At 40.7% G+C, this 17175-nt stretch overlaps 1 protein-coding gene across 1 annotated transcript in view; it reads left to right on the top strand.

Moving 5' to 3' along the window:
* The first annotated feature begins 2537 nt into the window (after positions 1 to 2537).
* The window catches only part of GYS2 (glycogen synthase 2), a 94704-nt gene continuing 80066 nt past the window's right edge, over positions 2538 to 17175 (top strand). The window contains exons 1-2 of the mRNA XM_077468688.1: positions 2538 to 2885; positions 14630 to 14811. Of these exons, the coding sequence (XP_077324814.1) occupies positions 2765 to 2885; positions 14630 to 14811 (303 nt within the window). The 5' untranslated portion in view covers positions 2538 to 2764. The remainder of the gene's footprint in view (positions 2886 to 14629; positions 14812 to 17175) is intronic.

Raw genomic sequence — 17175 nt, 5'->3', positions numbered from 1 at the left:
AGAACTCCATCTATCTAGAACTGTTACTGGATCTTTGGTAGGCTTTTCTCCACATAAACTTGAACACCCAGGTAGGCCTTGGTTAGGCCTAGCAGCCAGCAGCCACATGGATAGGCCTCAGTCCTAGCAGCCAAGAGCTGTATCACACATCCACCCAGGCCTGAGCCCTGGGCGAGAAGAACTGACTCGTCACCTGACTTTCCATTAAATAGCTTTTCCCAGCATGCAGAAAATATGATTGGCTGAAAAAAGTATATTTATCAATCCCTTGCATATACTGTAGCTCATCATACCTATTTCAAAGGCAACAGCACCACCTACTGACAAAAGGGAGAAGCCACAAATAAAAACAGAAAAAATGCAGAAGTCATTTGATGCTTAAACAAACACTATCAATTAGCCAGGCTGACTATCACCCAGCATAAATAAATTTACCTGCAGCCCTACTCTAGGAACAAGGATGCTACAGTAGAATTTGGTATATTCCTTCTGTTTTCCCCTACTGTTTCTTGCTATAAGAGCACAGACTTAAGCCGGCCATAGACGGTTGAATCCCGGCCGGTTCAGCAGGGACTGGCCAAGATTGGAACTATGTATGGGCAGACTGAATGTACCAAAGTTGATCAATCGATCAGCTTAGGTACAATCAGCCTGTCAGATTTTTATACGATTATTGCAAGGCGGCCTAGCAATAATCACTTTGTGTTCACTGTGTGTTCTTCTGGCCTTGATGGGAGAACACAATAGCTTCACAGGAATGAATCCCTGATGAACACAGTAAGTGTTCCCGTGGTTGCAGGAAAGAAAATCGCTCCATCTATTGCAGGCTTTACAGTAGTTGATTTCTTCCTATCTCCTTCCATGCCTTTTTCCCCGATTGGTATCTAAGGAAGAATGCCAATGCATAAGGCTGTATTTGAAATATAATACCTAAAAATGGCCAGAAATAAATAATGAGATTAGACTTCAAAAGGGTTCACTGCAAAGTTTGAGCACGATTCACAATCGGTGAACTGAACCCAGGTAGATTCATTCATCCCTATTATGGAATTCACACAGGTATTGCAAACAGGAGGTTGGGTCATGTTTTTGCTAGTAATGGCACTCATAATTGTTATAAAAGGGAGTGGATGGGTGTGTACAGATGGCAGCGCTAGCCTTGCCATGAATTGCGGCAAAGCAAAAATAACTCTACATGCTGAGTTCAGCAGGCATTGACACTTTGCAACCGCCTCCATTTACTTCCATTAAAATGCACTGTAAACCCATTTACAGCATGGATTTAAAACATCAAAAGTGATCATTTACAATTTAATTATTGTAAAAAAAAAATCTGACTGTACATTACCATGCGTAGTGGTGCACTGCACTGCAACACACATTAATGCAGAAGAAAAACAGCATGTGCATTGGAGCTGCGATGCCTAATGCCGTGTACACATGACCGGACTTTTTGACAGCAAAGAACAAATCCGTCGGACAATTTGATCGTGTGTGGGCTCCATCGGACATTTGCTTGCCAAAAATCCTACGGACTTTAGAAATAGAACATTTTAAATTTTCCCACCGGAACTCCGCTGGTTCTCAGTGACAGGGTACTGTACATCTCCCGCTCACTGCAATAGGAAAAACACATGTTCTTATTGCAGCGAGCACGAGGGGGAATGCCCCTCCAGGGGCATACCAGGCCCTTAGGTCTGGTATGGATTTTAAGGGGAAGCGTGGAGGTCCCCCCAAAATCCACACCAGACCCTTAGGAAAGGGGGTGGGGACGAGCGAGCGCACCCCCTCCTGAGCCATACCAGGCCGCATGCCCTCAACATGGGGAGTTTGTGTTTTGGGGAAGGAGGGCGCCCTGTGGGCCCCCCACCCCAAAGCACCTTGCCCCCATGTTGATGAGGACAAGGGCCTCTTCCCGTCTTAACTCATTACATTCAAAATGAACAGACTTTAGTGCGTGTGTGGGCAAGTCCATTAATTTGGAAGTCTGACGGAACTCCGCCGGAAAGTCCGGCGGACCTAGTCTGCCAGAAAGTCCGATCATGTGTGGGCAAGTCCGTTCATTCAGAAAGTCCGTCGGAAATACGCTGGAATTCTGGCGGGAAGTCCGTCGGACCCTAGTCTGCTGGAAAGTCCGGCCATGTGTACAGGGCATAAGTCAGTGCATCGAAGTGGCATTAAAAATGGATGGCACCACACTGTGCTGACACAGAAAATTGTGAATGGTCCCCTTAAATCCAGCACACCTTCAAAACACCTTCATTTCACTTTTCCCTTTTGCATTTTGACAAAATCTTTTCTTTATAACTGAAATTTCAAGGAAATGAAAACTTCCAACCTGGCTTATCCTTATTTTTACCATCACCAACTGCTCTGACAGTAAATATTCTGACTATCAATATATTATATAACTCTTGAAATCCAGCAGGTGGGCACTCCTGGCTAATGATTGCTTGGGGCGGTTGTTCTCCCTGACTGCTGATACCATTCAAGGTTCCAGCGTTTGGCATTTGTCCAGATGAAGATTTGCGTTCTGGCTGTCAGGTGACCTCTGATCAGTCAGGATCTGTCCACTTAACAAGTCAGAGAGGGATTTGACTGCAAGTGTGTAATGCTTTGTGTCAGGTAGTGGAGCAATAAGCCTGGGATTATCCCATAAAGAGGGCCTGTCTCCATCCTCTTATGTCTTAGCGAGGCCAAAATACGGGAAAGAGACAACAGTCGCATCAGCATAGGGAATATTTAGTCTGTGGATTGTGCTGCCATGCCTCTGAGCAGATCCCTGTCTGTCACTTCTCTGAATGGCCTGCCACAGTGGGATGAAGAGGAACTGCCTATTGAGGAACTTCTCCTCTTTGAGATCTCATGGGAAGTCACCAATAAAGGTCGGTAAACTGGTTTTTATCAGGGGGATCTAGGATTAACCCGTTAACTGTCACCAGGGGTATTTTGTTGGACCCAATACCAAAAAGGCTCTGTTATGAAGGATTGATGTTTTATTTTTATTTTTTTATCATTTTGACAACTGCAAGCAGTGCTTTTCTCTTTGTCCACGAAAGTAAGGACTGAAGATGCCAATAGACTTTTTTGACAAAGTAATGCCTTTGAAACACTGCTTTTTCAGGTGATCATTGGCAAATTACAGTGATCATCTGTAGGGAAGCCAATTTGGTGTGCATCACCTACAAAATACACTGTATTGTCAAAGGTATTGGAACACCTGCCTTTACAATGAACATGAACTTTAATGGCACCCCTGTCTTAGTCCGTAAGGCTCAGTATTGAGTTGGCCCACACTTTTTACTTATAACAGCTTCAACTCTTCTGGGAGGGCTGTCCACAAGGTTTAGGAGTGTGTCTACGGGAACGTTTGACCATTCTTCCAGAAGCACATATGTGTAGTCAAGCGCCGATGTGGACGAGAAGGCCTGGCTCGCAGTCTCTGCTCTAATTCATGCCAAAGGTGTTCTATCGGGTTACGATCTGTCAAGTTTCTACACCCCAAACTCGCTCATCCATGTCTTTATGGACTTTGCTTTGTGCACTGGTGCGCAGTCATGTTGGAACAGGAAAAGGCCATCCCCAAACTGTTCCCACAAAGTTGGGAGCATGAAATTATCCAAAATGTCTTGGTATGACACCTGAAGAGTTTCCTTCACTGGAACTAAGGGGCCAATCCCAACCCCTGAAAAATAACACCACATCATAATCCCCCCTCCACCAAATGATTTGGACCTGTGCACAAAGCAAGGTCCATAAATACACGGATGAGCGAGTTTGGATGAGATGAGCGAGTCCTGACTTAAACCCGAAAGAACACCTTTGGGATGAATTAGAGTGGAGAGTGCGAGTCAGGCCTTCTCCTCCAACATCAGTGCCTGACCTCACAAATGCGCTTCTGGAAGAATGATAAAACATTCCCATAGACACACTCCTAAACCTTGTGGACAGCCTTCCCAGAAGAGTTGAAGCTGTTAAAGCTGCAAAGGATGAGCCAACTCAATATTGAACCCTACAGACTAAGACTGGGATGCCATTAAAGTTCATGTGCGTGTAAAGGCAGGCGCCCAATACTTTTAAAACTATAGTGTATAAAACTATGGGTATGTGAGACCATGGGCAGTGCTCTTACCATTGTAAATAAAAGGGGGTGGAGGGGCAGAACAACACCTTGGCATGGGAATGAACTGCACATTTAGGCTCAGATTTCTACTCCCTGTTCAGGGTCAGTAATATAAACTGCCATAATCACACAACCACCAATCAAAATTGACAGCAGAAGGTTTGTGTTTGTGTGCATTTTTCACACGTGTTTTTTTGCCTTGATTTGCCCTGCAGTGTGTAGCAATTATTCACATTTGTGCATATTTGAGTGCATTTGAACACATTGCGTTGCACTGCGCTGGAAAAAGTAGTGCATGCTGGGCAAATGGGAAGCAAATTAATGCTCTTGTGTGAACTGCATTCATAGGGAACCATTATTTTTTGGTTGACATGAGTTGGGCATGCGCTCACAAATGCACCCCAGTGCATCTGGTGTGAATGAACCCCTAAAAATACTTTACCATACTTATAGCATAGCTCCCAACTGTCCCTGATTTCGAGGGACTGTCCCTGATTTGGATCAATGTCCCTCTGTCCCTCTTTTCTCCTCATTTGTCCCTCATTTTAGTCTGATCTATATAGTTGTATATAAAATGTAAATTTTTATCTTTCAAAACATATTTCCCAATGCTAAACCTTTTATCTGATTTCTAAATTGCTGCATTTGTAAATTTCAGAAGCCAAAAAAAAAAAAAGAATAGTAGAGCACTTGTGGGTTTAACTAATATTTTTTTTTCTATAATTCTCCTTTAACCACTTTCTGACCAGCCACCATAATTATAGTGCGGCAGGTCGGCTCATTCCCGCAAATCGACGTAGGTATACGCCAGCTCCTTTTAGAGATATAGAAGGTGCACGCATGCCGATGGAGCGCGCCCGCTGCACAGCAGGGGACCCTATGCGCGTGGCTGACGGCCTCAATGTCCGCCGGCCATTGGCCATTGCGGAAAAAAGAGCCGGAACAGTGATCTGTCAATGTAAACATACAGATCCCCGTCCTGACAGGGGAGGGGAGAGAGATCTGCTGTTCATAGTGATTAGCAACAGCGATCTCTCTCCTCCTCCAGTCAGTCCCCCCCCCTTCACAGTTAGAAACACTTCCCAGGGACACTTTTAACCCCTTGATCGCCCCTAGTGTTAACCCCTTCCCTGCCACTGACATTTATACAGTAATCAGTGCTTTTTCATAGCACTGATCACTATATAACTCAATTTTGCCCAAAAAATATCAAAAGTGTCCGATCTGTCCGCCGCAATGTCAAAGTCCTGCAAAAATTCACAGATCACTGCCATTACTAGTAAAAAAATAAAATAAAATAAAAATGCCAAAAATCTATCATCTATTTTGTAGATGCTATAACTTTTGTGCAAACCAATCAATATACGCTTATTAGGATTTCTTTTACCAAAAATATGTAGAATACATATTGGCCTAAACTGATGAAACCATTTTTTTGGGATAATTATTATAGAAAAAGGTCAAAAATATGTTGTTGTTTTTTTCAAAATTGTCTTTCTTTTTTTGTTTATAGTGCAAAATATAAAAACTGCTTAGGTGATCAAATACAATAAAAAAAGCTCTATTTGTGGGGAAAAAAGGACATCAATTTTGTTTGAGTACAGCGTCGCACAACTACGCAATTGTCAGTTGAAGCGACGCAGTGCCGTTTCCCAAAAAATGGCCTGGTCATTAAGGGGGAAAATCTTCCGGCCTGTAAGTGGTTAAGGGGGCGTGGCAGTGGGTGTGTCCTATGCCTACATACTTTTGCTAACAGGTGTCCCTTGTTCCCATCTCAGAAAGACAATGGGAAATGACCACATTTGACACTTTGGGGTTTATTTACTAAAGCTAGAGAGTGCAAAATGAGTCACATGTCTGCATAGAAACCAATCAGCTTCCAGTTTTTATTACCAAAACTTAATTGAACAAGCTGAGGTTACCCACCAAAAATGCTACAGTTTCCCCGAAAATAAGACCTAGCGTGATTGTCGGTGATGGCTGCAATATAAGCCCTACCCGCAAATAAGCCCTACCCTGAAAATAAGACCTACAAGGACTTTAACTAGGGCTTATTTGGGGGGTAGGGCTTATATTGCATCCATCACCGACAATCACGCTAGGTCTTATTTTCGGGGAAACAAGGTAACATTGCAGCATAGGTGTGCACAGCCTATTGTATTAGGGTGTGCACCCTAAATAAAGCTCAAAAGCACATGTGTGTGTTTGTCTACATATACATGACCCTGGCACACTGATCTCCCTGCTGACACAGTGAAAGAGAAGAGTATGAGTACTTCTCTTATGGCAGAGATGGTAAGAGGGAGATCTTTTCTATCTTCACATTGGCACACAAAGCGCTAATGCTAATGTGCATGGGTTGATTAGGGTGTGCCCAGGAACATCCGGCACACCCCGTGCACACACCTATGCATTGCAGTCTGACAGGGCGTACATATGGCACAATGCCTTTGCGACTGTGGCATTTTGCTGCAGAGTTTAACACCTGTCAGACTCTCCCTTTGAGTTCAATGGGAGCACACTGCAAATGTGAGGGAAACACTCTGCTACAATCTTTTTTTTACTACAAAAACTCCCTTGGGATTTAAAAAAACAGGAGGCAGCAGGATTACTTTGTGAATGCCTGTCAATTAGCTACTATGCGACTCTCTAAAAAGTGATCCACTGCAGATTGCTTTTCAGAGGGCAGTAAGCATTACTGCCAGTGTACAAGAAAACTTACACTGGAGAGTATGTACCCATCCACCTATTTTCAAGGCCAGTGTGAAAGAGCCTGAAGTTGCATGGGGATATGTTTTCCATTTAAATTGTACCACACGTGAAACTGTGTAGTTGCCTTTGGCAAACAGATTTCGGTTTTCTCTCTGCAACGTGTTCAGAAAAATGAAGCAGATTTGGATAGTTTTCTTCTTTTGCTCAGCAAAGATGCAGTTTATGCCCCAATGTGATTAGGGCTTATTAAAGCATCTCATTTCAAAAATGTTTCTGAATTTTTACCTTTACATTTAGACTTGATTCACACCTATGCAGGTTACAGTTTGCATATTGCAGGTGCATTTTGCATTTTGCAATACACATTTTTAAACCATTGAAGTCTATGGAACCATAAAAAAAAATCCTGGCCCTCTCCATAAAATGCACAGATGTGAACTACATCCATAGGAAACCATGTTAAATGGACTGTAGCGTGTTTCTGCAAAACTGAAAATGCACTAAAAAATGCATAGGTGTGAACCAGGCCTTAATGCATTGGGGTCATTTTGGCAAGCTTCGCAGAATGCTTTTTTTTACAAGTGTTTTCCCCATACAGAATGAAGGATGAATGCTTAAGTAAATAGTAATAAGAACATTTGGACTAAATATCCTTATAAAATGGTTGTGACTCTGATGCTCAATCCAGAGAGATGTCACTAACATATATCTAAAAGGTAAAACACTTTTTTTGTTTTTGTTTTGGATAAGTCTGATCTTTGGAGGAGAGCAGGCTGAGCTCCCAGCACAGCTAGAGAACTGCCCACTTGTGTGTTCTCATGCCTAGTGTGGTCATGGTAAGCTTTTAATAGGGACTGACAGGAACACCAGGGATTCCGCACAAAGGCAGCAATACAAAGAGAACAGGAGATTTTCTCATATAAGTACATGGTACAGCAGGCACATATCAGGAACATGAAATGTTGGGTTTACATATTCTTTAAACATGTCTGCCTTTGATCATCTCCATTACATGGTGGATTGATGGGGTTAGTAGTTAACGCAAACAAAAACAATGCTATCTTTTTTTTGTATATTCTGTACTTGCTGAAAATGTTCTTAGCCTGAAAAAAAGAGAAACAAATGCAGCAAAGAAAAATCAGATAGGGCTGTACTGGTGGCAGAGCTACATAAATATCAGGACTGGAAGGACAAAAATACAAACCCTTTGTAGATAAAATAACTGCCATATATGTATTTCATTTGTGTATTTATCTGTTTGCCTGGGGTTCATCTTTATTCACCTGGCAGGTCTGGAGGAGGCTCCCTTTGTGGCTCCGGTTGGTTAATCATTTCTCAGTTTATTGACTGAAAAGTTGAAATGAAGGGGTAAAAGTTATTGACAACATCAGCCAGTTTGCAGAGAAGTCAGGAGCCAAAGTACATTGAGGTCAGGTCCTCCGATTGATCAATAGATGGACACCGTGCAGGGTACACAATGAATAACCAGTCTGAGATGTTGTATTACCTCATATAGACATTAGGTGGCAGTATAACCTCACAGGATGTTATGAAGGGTTATGTCTGTATAATGGTGTGCCATTAACCCTCAAATAGATGACATTATTCTCACTGCGCTAAACTGATGAAAGGTGAAATTTGGCTTTCTGTACTTTACAAGTCTCTTTGCAGTGCGGTGATGACCCACTTGTGCTTGATGTACACTTGTGAAAAGGCTATAGGGTTGATTTACCAAAACTGGAGAGTGCAAAATCAGGTTCAGCTCTGCATAGAAACCAATCCAATTCCAGATTTATATTGTCAAAGCTTAATTGAACAAGCTGAAGTTAGAAGCTGATTGGCTCCATGCACATCTGCGCCAGATTTTTCACTCTCCAGTTTTAGTAAATCAACCCCAATGTATTAACCACTAGCCTATTGGCGCATTGTAAAATGACGCCGGCAGGAACCTCTCCTCGCCATGATGCCCACCCGTACTTGCCGCTTGCGGTGATCAGGGATGAGGCGCATCCCTCGGGACAAAGCTCATCCCCGATCAGGGTAAAGAGGCAATGAAAACGGCTCTTTACCACGTGACAGGCTGTGTCCAATCAGCCGGTCACATGTGTTGTCCTCGTTCTCCCTACTCATGCAGTGATCGGGGATGAGGTGTGATCAGGGTAAAAAGCCAATGAAATTGTCTCTTTACCACGAATGTCAGCAAACGGCGGTAACTCGCCGTTACTGGGTCTCTTCCTCACACACTGATCCAGTGTGAGGAGGAGATCTGGTAACAGCAAGTTACCAATTACAGTGCAAAACACAGTACCCAGATTTCCCCCAAAATGTCTCCAGCCCAGAGTACCTGAGTACACATCTGCAGCCCAGAGTACTTATCTGCAGCCCATTGGAGTACCCAGGTACATAGTACATATCTGCAGCCCATCAGAATACCTGAGTACCTGTCTCAAGCCCATCAGAGTACCCTAACACTTGTCACCAGTCCATCAGAGTACCTATCTGCAACCCATCAGAGTACCTATCTGCAGCCCGTCAGAGTACCCGCGTACCTGTCCATAGCTCATCAGAGTACCCGAGTACTTGTCTCCACTCCATCAGAGTACCTGAGTACTTGTCTCCACTCCATCAGAGTACCCGAGTACCTGTCTCCAGCCCACCTGAGTACCTGTCTCCAGCCCATCAGAGAAACCGAGTACTTATCTGCAGCCCATAAGAGTGCCAGAGTACCTGTCTCATGGGGTAATTTTGTGGATGTTTTACATTGTCCTGGTGCTCCAGGACCTTCACAGATATGATAGGTAGTCAGGCAATTAGATGTGAAATGTATGATCCTACAACGATTGATAGTGCTACTTGCATGTTGGGCCTCTGTATGTGGCCAAGCTGTGTAAAAGTCTTACAAATGTGGTATGGCCAAACTCAGGATGAGTAGCAGAATGTATTTTAGGTGGTCATTTTTGCTATGTACATGCTATGTGTTAGAAATATGTTAGAGATTGACAACTTTGTGTAAAATAAAAATATGTTTTCATTTTCTTTGCACATTTTTCAAAAACGTGTGGAAAAAAAATGATATGCTCAAAAGACTCATTGTGCCTCATAGAATATACGTTGGGGTGTTTACTTTCCAAAATGGGGTAATTTTGTGGATGTTTCCATTGTCCTATTGCTCCAAGGCCTTTAAAATTGTGATAGGTAGTCAGAAAATTATATGTGTAATTTATATCCCCAGAATGCCTGGAAGTACTACTTGGATGTTGTGCCTCTGTATGTAGCCAGGCTGTATAAAAGTCTCACACATGTGGTATCACCATACTCCGGACAAATAGCAGACTGCATATTGGGGTGTCATTGCCAGTATGCATATGCTGTGTGTAAGAAATAACTTGTTATTATGACAATTTTGTGTAAAAAAAAAATTCTTAATTTTCCTAAAAATTGTGGGAAAAATTACATCTTCAAAAAACTCACCATGCCTCTTACTAAATACCTAGGACTGTCTACTTTCCAAAAAGCTGTAATTTGGGGGTATTTGTACAGTTGTGACATTTCAAGGCCTTAAGAAATGAGATAGGCCATCAGGTGTAATCAGGCGTGGTCAATTTTCAATGATCGGCACCATAGCTTGTAGACCTTCACAAAGACCAAATACTATACACTGATTTGGGCTATTTTTGCCAAAGATATGCAGCAGTTTAAATTATGGCCCAAATTTATAAACACAATTGCTTATTTGGAAACTTTTATAATAGAAACTAAAAAAAGGGTTTTGTTTTTTTTCAAACTTTTTGCTCTTATATATAGCAAAAAATATAAAAAAAAACAGTGGTGATTAAATACCACCAAAAGAAAGTTCCATGTGTGTGAAAAAAATTATAAAAATTGTGTTTGGGTACAGTGTAGCATTGTCATTTAAAGTGTGAGAGCACTGAAACCTGAAAAATGGTCTGGGCAGGAAGGGGGTATGAGTGCCCTGTATTTAAGTGTTTAAAGGGTAACTCCACTTTTGTGGGAATAAAATAAAAAATAAAAATAAATCATATAGCATATACAATTGCGACACAAGTCATATTGTAATTGAATGTTATTAAAAATGACCTTTCCCTTTCAATCTGCAGCCGCTGTAATTTTCTGAAAATGCAATGCAATATGGCTACCTGGAGTTGTTATGTACAGAGTGTGTACTGACCACTCCACGCAAACATAATTTCCTGCTTGTGTGATTGGCTCACCAATTTTCCCAGAAGTCTGCCTTAGATACAAGTCAGATTTCAGGCATCCTCTGCAACAAAAATTAATTTTTTGGTGAGATACTCCCAATAGGAACACATCTAAAGGGTGCAGGCCCAGCAGCTTTCTTCATTAGTGCTCTGCAGCTGCACAGCTGACTGATAATTATGAAGCCACTCCGGTTAGACCCGCACAGAGGAACAGACAGTGATTTTTTCTGAGTAATAAAAGGTAGGAATCTGCAACAAAGGTTGTTATAATCCTTGTAATGTACACAGATCACCCAGAGGGGAATGTTTTTTTTTTCTCAGTTTAAAGACACAGAGTTCAGAAGCTAACAATGAGACATGTTTTTCCACCTCTAAACATTACCTTGGCTCTTCTTGTGAAAAAAAAGAAAACATTACCTTGGCTGCCTTTAATGGCACAATACCCTTGTTAAATTTTTTGTCACATGAATGCTAACCACCAAATAATTTGCACATGGCTGAATTTTTATTATGCTCAAGTGTTTTGCACTGCCACAGATACTGGAGGCGATATTTCAGCACACATTTATCACACTCAAATAGCTAATATTAAGTAAGGTGCTAAATCTCAACTTAAATCCTCATCCTGACCCTGACCTTTCACCTCAGGTCAGCCATTGTCAGTGATAATAATTACAAAAATAATTGCATCATTGATACCACTCAGTTAAAAAAAAAAAAAAAAAAAATCAGAGCTTAAATACATCCAGGCTGTAATATACAAAAAAATATAAAAATCAGTGTTGATTTTACAATGCAAAAAAACGAAGCTGGGATCTCTGTGTACAATGCAGGAGATGTGAGAATGTTGTTTTTTGTGTTGAGCAAATAAATGCACAGAAAAACTACTTACAAGGATGCTGTTTTACTTGCCAAAGCATTTATATTCTTTTTATACATTCTGGGATTTATACAGCAAAGGAGGTGGCTGGTTACCTGACTTTTCTATGCTGCAGTTATACAGCACAGCCTGGTCACCTCCCCACCCCTCTGCCTGTGATTGGATAAAGAAGGTGCAGCGTGTGGCTAGCACATGTGCATACAGTACATCAGCGTAGACCGGAAGTGATGTCTGAGTGGCTTTGGGTCGCCCCTCTGATTGGCTGATTAGTTTACTGTTACCCATGACCCGGAAGTGACGTTTAGTACATAGCGTCGCGGTCTTTAAATACTTATTTTTCTGGGTCATAGAGCGATCTTAAAGTCAGTTGTGATACTAATTATGGAAGGTCTTATTCTCAATATTTCGGGACATATGATTATGGGGTCGTTTATATGATAACACGGCAACGAGGTGTGGAACGCACGCCGGACGCCATGTCAAACCGGAAGTAACATGCGGTGACACAGGCAGATTGAATTTTCGCCCAGATTGGTATGTCCAGTATATAAGTAAGTGGTCTGCAGTGGAGTAGTACCCCAGATGACGTCTTTTGAGGACGAAACGCGTCGGGACTCCTACTGCAGCTCTGTTTTTTATATGATATAATCGCTTAATTCATTGGATACATGTAAGTTCATTACTTATTTTATTAAAGTTTTTTAAACGGATTTACACTATTGTGGCCCTCATTTTCTTTCCGTATGAGTTCTACAATGTGCGTTGGATTTTAAAGCGGAAGATTTTCTCATCATTTGAGTACTTGATTGAAAATTCCCTGGAGAGTCTTTTATGTCGGATAGCTCTATATAAGAGTGTTCAAAGCCTGAGTGATCCTTCGAATGTATATTCGTTTGGATCCATTCAATCTGGTAAGCTTACATCCTATTTGGTGATGGAAATGCCACAGGGTGTCTGCATGCGGTCTTCATAAGAAGAAGGTTGATGGTTCTTTCCCTCTCACGTGTGGATTGGATTTAAATTAAATAAGAGACTTTTTCTTGTATATCATTTTTTGGACTTTTTTTTTTTGGATTTTTTCACATTATTTGATCTTTTTCATTTCACTTTATTTTTTCATGATTCTATGCAAGTGTGGTGTATTCTGAGAAGCATCATTTATGAATGTTATTTAAGTTTGACACTTATATAATATTGTTATATCACTAAGTAGTTATAAATAGGTTACTTTTCTTTTCTTTTATAGCGCTACACTATAATTTAACATACAGTACATCTGATTGGTTCAACGTGCCACTTCTCCCTCTCCTGGTCTGATCACTAATGTACAAGGACTGCCAGAGGCTGATACCAGGTCAAATTCAGCGACTTACTGTACACTGCTTTTATTAAAAAAAAATCTAATTTTTTTTAAATGTGTGCATAACCATACCTCCCAACTTTTTGAGATGGGAACGAGGGACACCTAATAGCAAAAATATGTAGTCATGGGACACACCCCCTGGCAGAGAGGAGAGTTATACCAAAAAATGATTAGTTAAACCCACAAGTGCTTTTTTTTTTTTTTTTACCACTACTATTCCTTTATATTGGCTTTTGAAATTTACAAATGCAGCAATTTAGAAATTGGATGAAAGGTTTAGGACTGAGAAACACTTTCTGAAAGATAAATAGTGCATTTTATACTATATAGATCAGACCAAAATGAGGAGGAATGAGGGACAGAGGGACTTTTTTCAAAATCAGGGACAGTCCCTCAAAATCAGGGACAGTTGGGAGCTATGACATAACTGCATTAACTGGTTACCTCTGCAGAGTTCTCCTGTTGAACATACAAAAACTGTAGTGGATCTGTACATAAAGTATTTCCAATTTTTGGATTGGGTCAGTGGTAAGACCACCCAGGGGGTTTAAACGCCAGAAAAATCACATGGCAGATTTATCCAGAAATGTTCTGGTCTAAATGCACGTTATACAAAGAGTCCCTATCACTTGGACACAGTAGAGACAGCCATATATTAATAATGATGGGCTCAATTATATGGCTTTTTATTATTATTATTTTCAGCAAGGAGAACCAATGAGAGATGAAAATACCAGTCACACGGCTTAAAGTATAACTGAAGGCAACATTTTTTTTTTTAGTTTTGGATAGATTCATCCTATCTATTTGTCCTGTTTACCATTATCATTGAAAGTGAAAGTAAAAAAAAAAATTTTTGGTCGTCCCCAGAAAAGTAATAGAGGGGAAATCTTCCAATTGGGACACTAGGTCTCAGGGGCGTATATACAGGGGTCGCCATTGCAACCCGGCTCCCTGCCCCAGGGGGGCCCATGCGCCCCCCTGTATGCCTGGATAGGAGGGCGGTGGCATGTAGAGGAACTAATCCCTCCATGCACCGCTGAACCCTCCTCTCGCTTCAGCAGACATTTAGCGACTGCAGGAGGAGAAATGGAGGGCATCGGCTCCTCCACATGCCATCCCGCTGCCTCCTTATCACATCAACCTTTGAGGATCCAGTTATCTGCACCGCGCCTTTTGATGTATCTGTTTTCTGCACATTTTGAAGGGAACTCAGTTAGGCTGTGAATATTATGCCTTTTTTTTCTAGAGATGACAAGTACTCTTTTGCAAACAAACATATGATTACATTGCGATAGATCTATGTTGCTCTTTTCTGTGCCTCACTATAGTTGGAGGAATCTACACGGTGATCCAGTCTAAAGCCAAGATTACTTCAGACGAATGGGGGGAGAATTACTTCATGATGGGTCCATATTACGATCACAACGTCAAGACGGAGGTGGAGCTCTGTGACCCCCCCATGGCGGCCATCAGGAAAGCAATGGATGCACTGCAGGCTCAAGGCTGCCAGGTAGTGAAATCTCCCACAATGCTAATCCGCTCTCAAAGGATTACGTCCCTCTTAACACTTGGAGAGTTTTTATTTTCAGAGGATAAATACAATGAAAAGTCAAGAAATCCTATTATGTCTTCTTCTTGACACTGATCCAATTACCCACAATGTCCACAATCCTTCACCAAGGTCTGTCATTTATACGTTGCACAAATTGCAACACTATTGTGAAATGCCCAAAAACAAGAATCTGTTTCTGATACAAATGCATTCCTCAGGAACATGCATTGCAAATCATTGTTATTTGTTACACAAGTAAAAAAAGTTGCAACCTATGCTTTAGGCCCCTTTCACACGGGCTGGATCTGCTTAGCGGACTCCGCCAGCAAATAGATTGTGCACTTTGCAAAGTGCAGTTGCTCCAAAGCTTACTAATTGAGCCAAAGATTACATTTACAAAGAATATCCAATCACATGCAAGGAAAAAAAACAAAACAAATAAAAAAAACAGCATATTTGCACATTATTGGATGATGGAAGTCAGCAGAGCTCCCCCTTATTTACTAAGCTATGGAGCAACTGCACTTGCAAAAGTGCACAGTCTATTTGCCTTTAGTAAATCAACCACATAGGCTAACATGGGACATTTAGAGGGAGAAAAAAAAAAAGCTATACGCCCTGAAAAGCCACTTTAAAAAACGTCCAGTGTGCATGAGGCCTTAGGGGTGAGCTTGGATGGAAGTGAGGCCTTCGGGATGGGTTTGAAAGGTAGTAGGATTTGATCCAAACTAGAATACAGTTAACACATAGCAGATTTTAACCACTTTCAGACCGGACCATTTTGCTGGCTTAAGACCAGACCACTTTTTGCGATTCGGCATTGCATTCCTTTAACTGACAATTGCGCGATCGTGCGACGTGGTTCCCAAACAAAATTGACGTCCTTTTTTCCTCACAAATAGAGCTTTCTTTTGGTGGTATTTGATCACCCCCTCGGTTTTTATTTTTTGCGCTATAAACAAAAATAGAGCAACAATTTTGAAAAAAACTCATTATTTTTTACTTTTTGTTATAATAAATATCCCCCAAAAATATATAATTTTTCCTCAATTTAGGCCGATACGTATTCTTCTGCATATTTTCGGTAAAAAAAAATCACAATAATTATTAATTGGTTTGCGCAAAAGTTATAGCGTTTACAAAATAAGGGATAGTTTTATGGCATTTTTATAAAAAAATTTTTTTACTAGTAATGGCGGCGATCAGCGATTTTTATTGTGGCTGCGACATTATGGCGGACACATTGGACATTTTTGACACATTTTTGGGACCATTGTCATCTATACAGCAATCAGTGCTATACAAATGCACTGATTCCTGTGTAAATGACACCGGCAGTGAAGGGGTTAACCAGGGGGTGGCAGTGTAGGGGTTAAGTGTTCCTAGGGGCGTGTTACTAACTGTGGGGGGCTGGGCTTTGTGTTAGTGAACATTCATAAATTCGAATATTTGCAAATTCCAAAATCCGAAAATTCCAAAATCCAAAAATTCCAATATCCGAAAATTCTAAATAATAACAAACTACCTAATAAAAACTATGGGAATTTCCTTTCAAATTTGGCTGTTTATGAACGTAACAAATACGAATTTATCCGTAGCCCTGAATTATCCAAATAACAAATGCCGCATCTAAATGAATGGTACATAACAAATTAATAATAATAGAAAAGTTTTTTATAATTATTATTATTTATTATTATTCATTTGTTGAATTCCATTCGTATTTGTTATGTCCACCAACAGTCAAATTTGAAAGGAAATTCCAATACCTATAATTTAATAGTTAATTCATTATTTATTACGGTAGTTAGTTAGTTAGTTATTATTTCGGATTTTTGAACTTTTAGGTTTTTGAACTTTCAGATTTTCATTGTTATTTTCGGATTTTCGAATTTTCGGAATTTTAAAATTTTTGGATTTCCAAATTTTCATTTTTCGGTTAAGTTTGTTAAACGGGTTTTTGTTAATTTGAATATTTCCGAATTAACGAATTTGTTGAATTTCGGCAAAAAACGAATTTGGAACGCAATGAATTGCACGAATTACTAAAAATTCATATATCTAGAGAGATTATTTTACCAGTGTCTGCATGCTTGTTACACGTTTGTTGTTAATATGTATGGAATATCTGCTTGTTATGGTGCCAAGCTACACGAAGTCATGTGTGGGCAGTGAGAAAAGTGATAATGCCTGGATTTGGAAGGGCAGAATCCCTTGGTACAAGGGGGTACTATTTGCGTCAAGAGGCATTAGGTTTAATCCTTGCATATGGAAAGGCTTCTTTACAGTAAGGGCTGTAAAAAATGTGGAATAGATTGCCTC

This window comes from Lithobates pipiens, unplaced genomic scaffold (genome assembly GCF_037356315.1).
Source record: "Lithobates pipiens isolate NorthernLeopardFrog02 unplaced genomic scaffold, aLitPip1_a1.2 Scaffold_8, whole genome shotgun sequence".
Lineage (NCBI taxonomy): Eukaryota > Metazoa > Chordata > Amphibia > Anura > Ranidae > Lithobates > Lithobates pipiens.
The sequence above is the reverse complement of the archived record's forward strand: the minus strand, read 5'-3'. Positions and strand labels throughout refer to the sequence as shown.